This window comes from Electrona antarctica (assembly GCF_951216825.1).
Source record: "Electrona antarctica genome assembly, chromosome: 16".
NCBI lineage: Eukaryota > Metazoa > Chordata > Actinopteri > Myctophiformes > Myctophidae > Electrona > Electrona antarctica.
The window spans coordinates 2644319-2654172 of NC_136797.1; the positions used below are offsets into that span (position 1 = coordinate 2644319).

The 9854-nt window shown below is 45.8% G+C and overlaps 1 protein-coding gene across 1 annotated transcript in view; it reads right to left on the reverse strand.

Annotated features, from left to right (window-relative positions):
- mast4 (microtubule associated serine/threonine kinase family member 4) overlaps positions 1–9854 on the reverse strand; it is a 218508-nt gene that overhangs the window by 122712 nt on the left and 85942 nt on the right. Inside the window, exon 6 of the mRNA XM_079525304.1 lies at positions 7723–7803. Within this exon, the coding sequence (XP_079381430.1) occupies positions 7723–7803 (81 nt within the window). The remainder of the gene's footprint in view (positions 1–7722; positions 7804–9854) is intronic.

Below are 9854 nucleotides of genomic sequence, written 5' to 3' on the forward strand. Positions count from 1 at the left end.
TTTACATTCCAGTGCACTAATGTACAGTTTTCAAGTTGTGTGGGTTGGGCATTTACCTAACGTGGCACTGAATCATCTCTTCTCTGTCGCCCACGACCCCGTCCCCGCCCCCGTCCCCATGGGCTTTGTGGTCGTGCGCCCTGGGGGTGTCTGTCCCTGTTCTCGTCCTCCGGAATATAGTTTCTCTGTCCTTGTCCACCTCGACCCCGGCGGGGGCTCCGTGCGTCAGCATCATGCTCACGGAGGTGAGTATGGGGGGGTCTGTCATTCACCCCCTCCTCCAGAGTATCTCTTCCTTGAACCTGTCCCCCTCGACCCCGGCGGGGGCTCTGTGCGTCGGCATCACGCTCACGGAGGTGAGTATGGGGGGGTCTGTCCCTCTCTCCCTCCTCCGGAATATCTCTTCTCCGTCCGTATCCACCTCGACCCCGACGGGGGCTCCGTTCGTCACGGGGATGTGTGCGTCGGTCCCTTTCCTCCTCCTCGCGTCTTGTGAGGCGCCCACTGCCCGTGAAGAAGTAGTCTTGTCCACAAGAGAACTCTTTGAGTAGAGTCCTAAGGTTTATCTCCATGATCCTCTCCGCATGTGACTTCGCATTATTAATGAAAACACGTTGAAAGTTTTCATTATCCCCTAGGCTCCGCTTGAGACGGAGAACAGCCACTTTGTCCTGTACTGAGCGAAATTCCACTTTGATGATTCCCGGTCCACGTCCTCTTGGCACCAGGCGTTCCACGTTCACCAGCTCCGGTATTGGATCACATTGTAGGCCCTCTACCAGGAGCGTCTCCACCCGCAGCAGCACATCCTCCGCCTCGATAAACGGCAGACCCACAATAACAATCGAAACCTCTGGGTTGAATTTGCAGGCTGGCCGTTTCGCTTCATCTAGTTTCACTTCCACGTGATCGATTCTAGCAGAAAGTTGCCCAATATCGATGTCGTGGTTGTCTTGTATTTGTTTCATATTAGTTCTCAGCTCAGCTTTGAGTTCCTCTCGATTGTCATTAATGAGATTTTCCAGGCGCTTTACATTGCTGTCAAGCTGTTTCTCAATTTTTTCAAGGGAAGTATGCACTTCTCCAATCTTTGATGTGAGGAGTGTTTTGAACTCCTCTCTCTGCGTTCGGAGTTCCACCATGATGGCGTTGATATCCGTCGTATCGGCGTCTTTTTTGTCTCTTTGCCTTGTGGCATGGCTTCCCTGCCCTGCCATATTATTCACTCACATACGCAGCGAATTTACTTAGTAATAAGTCGTATTTTCTACCTTTTTGTGTTAAGTTTGAGCCACAGGTTTTCACCGCACCATGCCATAGTAAGACTGACAGACGGCCTCTACTATGGCCTTAGTAAGACTGACAGACGGCCTCTACTATGGCCTTAGTAAGACTGACAGACGGCCTCTACTATGGCCTTAGTAAGACTGACAGACGGCCTCTACTATGGCCTTAGTAAGACTGACAGACGGCCTCTACTATGGCCATAGTAAGACTGACAGACGGCCTCTACTATGGCTTCAGTAAGACTGACAGACGGCCTCTACTATGGCCTTAGTAAGACTGACAGACGGCCTCTACTATGGCCTTAGTAAGACTGACAGACGGCCTCTACTATGGCCTTAGTAAGAAAACCACATCCAGATTTGACTGACAGACGGCCTCTACTACGGCCTCTACTATGGCCTTAGTAAGAAAACCACATCCCGCCTACAGTTAATCCAAAATTCTGCTGCCCGACTGCTTACCAACACTAAGAAAAGAGACCATATTACACCAGTACTTGCCATCTTTGAAATGCTGTCCCCACCGAGATCTGAACGCATCCTCAGATCATCGGAGAGGGCCCTACTTGAGGTCCCTAGGACGAACCTAGTCACCAGAGGTGATCGGGCTTTTGCCGCCCGGGCGCCCAGATTGTGGAATGCTCTACCGGTGCATGTAAGGCTAGCACCATCTGTGCCTGTGTTCAAGTCACTTTTAAAGACTCACCTCTACATAGAATGTTTTTTACCCTTGCTATAGGAGACTGTAAATTTCCAACTGTTGATATATTTTTTATTTATTTTTTTGTCTTTTTTCCCTTTGTTTCTCGCTTTTAAACTGCTCTTGATTGTGACTTGCTATATGTTGTTTCTGTTTTTGTTTTTTTGTTTTTTTTAACCTTGTACTGTACAGCACTTTGGAGCCTTGCTCTGAAAAGTGCTATATAAATAAAGTTCATTATCATTCATTATCATTATCGCGCAAATTCGAGCTTTTCACCAGCTTTTTCCCCCAAAATGAGTTAATAGCACAGGCAGACTCTTCACATACTAGAGCATGTCTGAAATAAGTGTCAGAGCTGAAATCGACATGTAAATATGAAATAAATGCTTAAACATGTAGCTAGGTGTAATGTTAGAGTCCACAGAAGACATGTAAATAATGGCTTAATGGCTTAATGAGGCATTTGAATATTCAACGCCAGAAGCAGAACGATGGCTGATTCACAGACCTACTTGGCAGCGCCGGGTGACCGGCCCGCTAGCCACCTTCTACCAACACTCAACACAGCCATGTCCTCAACGCAGCCATGTCCTCAACACAGCCATGTCCTCAACACAGCCATGTCCTCAACGCATTGAGCCACCTTCTACCAACCCTCAACACAGCCATGTCCTTAACGCATTGAGCCACCTTCTACCAACCCTCAACACAGCCATGTCCTCAACACAGCCATGTCCTCAACACAGCCATGTCCTTAACGCATTGAGCCACCTTCTACCAACCCTCAACACAGCCATGTCCTCAACGCATTGAGCCACCTTCTACCAACTCTCAACACAGCCATGTCCTCAACGCATTGAGCCACCTTCTACCAACCCTCAACACAGCCATGTCCTCAACGCAGCCATGTCCTCAACGCAGCCATGTCCTCAACACAGCCATGTCCTCAACACAGCCATGTCCTCAACGCATTGAGCCACCTTCTACCAACTCTCAACACAGCCATGTCCTCAACGCATTGAGCCACCTTCTACCAACTCTCAACACAGCCATGTCCTTAACGCATTGAGCCACCTTCTACCAACCCTCAACACAGCCATGTCCTCAACGCATTGAGCCACCTTCTACCAACTCTCAACACAGCCATGTCCTCAACGCATTGAGCCACCTTCTACCAACCCTCAACACAGCCATGTCCTTAACGCAGCCATGTCCTCAACGCAGCCATGTCCTCAACACAGCCATGTCCTCAACACAGCCATGTCCTCAACGCATTGAGCCACCTTCTACCAACCCTCAACACAGCCATGTCCTCAACGCATTGAGACACCTTCTACCAACCCTCAACACAGCCATGTCCTTAACGCATTGAGCCACCTTCTACCAACCCTCAACACAGCCATGTCCTTAACGCATTGAGCCACCTTCTACCAACTCTCAACACAGCCATGTCCTTAACGCATTGAGCCACCTTCTACCAACCCTCAACACAGCCATGTCCTTAACGCATTGAGCCACCTTCTACCAACTCTCAACACAGCCATGTCCTTAACGCATTGAGCCACCTTCTACCAACCCTCAACACAGCCATGTCCTCAACGCATTGAGCCACCTTCTACCAACCCTCAACACAGCCATGTCCTTAACGCATTGAGCCACCTTCTACCAACCCTCAACACAGCCATGTCCTCAACGCATTGAGCCACCTTCTACCAACCCTCAACACAGCCATGTCCTTAACGCATTGAGCCACCTTCTACCAACCCTCAACACAGCCATGTCCTCAACGCATTGAGCCACCTTCTACCAACCCTCAACACAGCCATGTCCTCAACGCATTGAGCCACCTTCTACCAACCCTCAACACAGCCATGTCCTCAACGCAGCCATGTCCTCAACACAGCCATGTCCTCAACGCATTGAGCCACCTTCTACCAACCCTCAACACAGCCATGTCCTCAACGCATTGAGCCACCTTCTACCAACCCTCAACACAGCCATGTCCTCAACGCATTTAGCACGAGCTTGTAGATCTGCTATTTTTCAATAGCTAAAGTGTAACATAATGCTTGAAACACCAAAAGGGGTTCCCGCCCGAAATGGGTTAAAGGACCACTTCACCTCACGTTTCATACACACAACTGACCCGTTATCCACCAGCCTTCTCATTGGCTCGCTGCGACTCCCTGACCGACCAACCAGTGAGCTCCTTCCACGTGCGTTGCAGCAGCAGGCGTGCGTGAGCTCGTTAATGCCGAGTTTGCAAAAACATGAGAATTAACACCCGGTCCTTAATGCTAATGCTCATTATAAAGATGAATAGATAATGACACCATATTCCTGTCCACTCACTCTGTGTCTACCCAGGAAAAGAGCACGTGTGTGTGCACTGTGTTGTTTTTGTCGACTAAAACTAAGACGTTGTTCGTCGACTACCTTTTTTCAATGACGAAAACTAAATGGAAACTAAATAAAAACTAAGCTATGGCTAAGATTAAATATATTGACAATTTCGTCTAAAAACTAGACTAAAATGTTAGGAAGGGACTAGTGGACAAGAGATACAGTATAAGTCATTTTACAATTAGTTGCATGCTGAAAATAGCCGATCTACAAGCTCACAACGCGTCGCAGTGTAAATTCATTACGACGGCAACAAGGCCAGCCAAAATACATTTTAGTCGACTAAATATCAATTGTAGATTTTGTCAACTAAAATCACATGACATTTAGTCGACTAAAACTAGACTAAATAAGTGTTCTTTGTGTTCTTTGTGCCTCAACACAATACCTCTCATTTGCTGTGAATTTTTGGAGGGGGATATTTGTGAAACATTTTATTTCCATGCTCTGCACCCCAGTATTGGTTGGTTGGGAGGGGATCCGATTTGTATAAGCTTGCCTTGGTGTGACTGTACTAAACAATATAGAGCCCCGCTCTCCGCTGGCCGCTGCGTAGCCCGCGCCGCGCTCATGGGACCGGACCTTAGTCTTTTTCAAAAAATGATTAGTGGACCTTCAGCAATTCTAGACCCCTGTTGTAGGATATAATATTATAAGAACAGACAAGAAGTCCCATCCTAAAATCCTTTTACCAAAGGAGTCACTGTGGCGGCCTGGACTGTGGAGAGATTGAGAAAGCGTTTCTCTTGCTTTGATGTGTCGAAAATCCTCTGATCCTATTTAGCACATGAAAGAGAGGCGCGGGCATTAGGCAAAACCGAAGGGGGGGAGGGGGAAGGGGGGGCTAATAACGTTATCGTCACGGTCGTGAGGAAACCCTGTATGTCCAAAGAGGGGGGGGGGGGGGGGGGGGGGGAAGTAACCCGCGTTCCAATGAGTGTGAACATGTAGTCACAAGCTTTTTGTTTAACCCATTTAGACCCGAGGACGATTCTACAAATACCTTCTAAATCCCGACAGTTTTCTGAAAAAAACCTGTGTTTCTATGTCAGTGGTTCTCAAACATTTCCATGTCAAGGAACCCCCAAAGATATATGTAATGGCCGCCGACCCCCATCTGAAAATATGTTGTTCCAGGGACCCCCCCCCCCCCAGAAGCAAAGGTTTGAGTTAAAAATGTTCGCGCCGAAGGTCAAAGGTTTGCGCCACATTTTCACGATTTTTCTAAAATAGCAGACGTAGCGCGGGGCACTCGGTGGCGCGCTATGAGCTTGTAGATCTGCTATTTTTCAATAGCTAAAAGTACAACATTGCATAATGCTTAAAACACCAAAAGGGGTTCCCGCCCAGAGTGGCTTAATGCCATTTCAATGGTTCGACACTTCGACATTTAAAAAACCAAACATCGACCACCAAGCTCGCGGTGCGCCGCGACGCGGTGCGCCGCGACGCACCGCGGCGCGTTGTGAGCTTGAAGGACGGCTGTTTTTGCTGCTTTTTTTTTTTTTTTTACAATGAAAGTTGAAATATGTAGAAAAGAGGTTTCCGGCCCCCGACTGATGACGACATTATATAAGATCTTTTTCATCAGTGGCTAAATTAATTCAGGGGAAGAAAAAAAATGAGGTCAAGATCTTAATTATTTCTTCTGTTCCCACTAACGTGCATTTTTTGTTTTAAAGGTATATTCAGTGATTTGACTTAATTCAAATATCACTTGTTTTTTCTTTTTTTCTGGATAATCCTCCCTACTATAGAGTGTGCTGACCATATAAGGAGTTCCTCCCTGTCCCCAGTGAGCCCCTGGGGTCAAAAAACCCTAGTTTCAGTTTTGGTGGCGGGTGGCAAAGCCTTCATCCAATCAGGATGAGAGGGGCCTTCCTCCAATCATGATCGAGTGGGGGCGGGCCTTGGTGCACATGCTGTTGGCCTGTTGCACTTCCCCCCCACTGTAGAGCGTGCATGTGCACATTTTGTTACCGGGGCGGACTGGGTGGTTTTCCAAATCACCCAAATCACTGAATGCTCCTTTAATTCAAGGACTCCCAGTTTGATATGGATCTGAGTCATTGGTTCCTATAACCTTTAATTCAAGGACTCCCAGTTTGATACGGATCTGAGTCATTGGTTCCTATAACCTTTAATTCAAGGACTCCCAGTTTGATACGGATCGAGTCATTGGTTCCTATAACCTTTTTCCTAAAACCTTTTCGGGCAGAGAGAGACGCCCACATTTAACAAAAGACCCACCAAAGATCTAAATAATCATGTGTGACAAGCATTGGAGTGGGAGGAGTCGAGGCATTACATTTTGTTCGACTCGGTTCCGCAGATATAAAACATTGTGGAAATAGCCGATCTACAAGCTCACAATGCCTCGCACGGTGATGTGTTGTGAGCTTTTAGATCAGTTATTTTCAGGTTTGCATCTTTATTAAACTATTTGAAATGTTTGACCAGTTCTTATACTGTACAGTAGTATAGTGTGTTGATTACTTTTGATGTTCCCCTCCCTTCCTCCCTCCCTCCCTCCCTCCCTATCCCTCGCTCCCGCCCTCCCTCCCTCCCATCTCATCCATCCCTCCCTATCCCTATCCCTCCCTCCCTCCCTCCCTATCACTCCCTATCCCTCCCTCCCTATCCCTATCCCTCCCCCTCCCCCTCCCTATCACTATCCCTCCCTCCCTATCCCTATCCCTCCCCCTCCCTCCCTCCCTCCCTCCCTCCCTATCCCTCCCTCCCTCCCCATCCCTCCCTATCCCTCCCTCCCCTGTATTAAAACGGTATTACTGTACATTGGTCACTTCACTGTCATCTGGGGACCCCCCCCTCCCCCACCAACAGGTAACAGCTAACTGTAGCGTACTAGCGACCACCACATTACCAACAGGTAACAGCTAACTGTAGCGTACTAGCGACCACCACATTACCAACAGGTAACAGCTAACTGTAGCGTACTAGCGACCACCACATTACCAACAGGTAACAGCTAACTGTAGCGTACTAGCGACCACCACATTACCAACATATAACTGTAGCCTACTAGCGACCACCACATTACCAACATATAACTGTAGCCTACTAGCGACCACCACATTACCAACATATAACTGTAGCCTACTAGCGACCACCACATTACCACCAACAGGTAACAGCTAACTGTAGCGTACTAGCGACCACCACATTACCACCAACAGGTAACAGTTAACTGTAACACGACACAGACCAATGGGGTGGACATGGAGATGACACAGACCAATGGGGTGGACATGGAGATGATGAGCGTAATGGTGGACTGACGGACACACAGAGCGGTGACGGAGAGCTTACCTCCAGAAATGGAAGGCGTGCAGAGGACTGCACGGGCTGCACGGACTAGTGGGAGTAGGACTCAAACTCCTGGGAGTCAGGCTGCAAGTCAAATGAGAGTGCAGGTCTTTTATTAACCCATTTAAACCCTCTGGTCTGGCGTGAAACAGACCTGAGTTGTACAATAGACATACGGGAGGAGTGGAGGAGGACATACGGGAGGAGGACATACGGGAGGAGTGGGCACCTCAATGTTAAACAATAGACATACGGGAGGAGTGGGCACCTCAATGTTAAACAATAGACATACGGGAGGAGTGGGCACCTCAATGTTAAACGAAAAGTTTAAAGGGCCACTTCACCCTTTTTGCAAAAAAACATATGTTAATGACATTTAGAAGATTTAGAACACTTTCCTGGGGTTCTTTATGTGTGTAATATGTGGTTTTAGAAATTTTAGATTTTAGCAGTGAGCCCAGTGTCTCTGATGTCATGGACACTGGGCTCACTTCCTTCCTGGACTACAATTCCCATAATGCTTTGGTGCACTGCTCCTCCTTGTGGATAGGGGGAGGGGCTGTCTTACTGAGACAACATGTAGTCCAGGAAGGAAGTGAGCCCAGTGTCCATGACATCAGAGACACTGGGCTCACTTCTGAAATCTAAAATATCTAAAACCACATATTACACACATAAAGAACCCCAGGAAAGTGTTCTAAATCTTCTAAACGTCATTAACATATATTCTTTTGCAAAAAGGGTGAAGTTTCCCTTTAAGCAGCTCATGAAATGTAGAAGACCTAGTCACACATGAGTCATACTGAGGACCTAGTCCTGATTGGCTGCTGCTGTCATGTATTTGTTACTCAGGTCACATGACCAGGAAACAGGTAGCAGGTAACAGAAATCTTTAGAGACACCCAATGTTATGTAACGTAATGTTATGATTAGAGTGTGTGTTCAGTAACAGTGTTAAATAGCTCTATATTGTGACAGTAATCATTGCTATAGTGTGTGTTCAGTAACAGTGTTAAATAGCTCTATATTGTGACAGTAATCATTGCTATAGTGTGTGTTCAGTAACAGTGTTAAATAGCTCTATATTGTGACAGTAATTATTGCTATAGTGTGTGTTCAGTAACAGTGTTAAATAGCTCTATATTGTGACAGTAATTATTGCTATAGTGTGTGTTCAGTAACAGTGTTAAATAGCTCTATATTGTGACAGTAATCATTGCTATAGTGTGTGTTCAGTAACAGTGTTAAATAGCTCTATATTGTGACAGTAATCATTGCTATAGAGTGTGTGTTCAGTAACAGTGTTAAATAGCTCTATATTGTGACAGTAATCATTGCTATAGAGTGTGTGTTCAGTAACAGTGTTAAATAGCTCTATATTGTGACAGTAATCATTGCTATAGAGTGTGTGTTCGGTAACAGTGTTAAATAGCTCTATATTGTGACAGTAATCATTGCTATAGAGTGTGTGTTCAGTAACAGTGTTAAATAGCTCTATATTGTGGCAGTAATCATTGCTATAGAGTGTGTGTTCAGTAACAGTGTTAAATTGCTCTATATTGTGACAGTAATCATTGCTATAGTGTGTGTTCAGTAACAGTGTTAAATAGCTCTATATTGTGACAGTAATCATTGCTACAGAGTGTGTTCAGTAACAGTGTTAAATAGCCCTATATTGTGACAGTAATCATTTCTATAAAGTGTGTGTTCAGTAACAGTGTTAAATAGCTCTATATTGTGACAGTAATCATTGCTATAGAGTGTGTTCAGTAACAGTGTTAAATAGCTCTATATTGTGACAGTAATCATTGATATGGTGTGTGTTCAGTAACAGTGTTAAATAGCTCTATATTGTGACGGTAATCATTGCTATAGAGTGTGTGTTCAGTAACAGTGTTAAATAGCTCTATATTGTGACAGTAATCATTGCTATAGAGTGTGTGTTCAGTAACAGTGTTAAATAGCTCTATATTGTGACAGTAATCATTGCTATAGAGTGTGTGTTCAGTAACAGTGTTAAATAGCTCTATATTGTGACAGTAATCATTGCTATAGAGTGTGTTCAGTAACAGTGTTAAATAGCTCTATATTGTGACAGTAATCATTGCTATAGAGTGTGTTCAGTAACAGTGTTA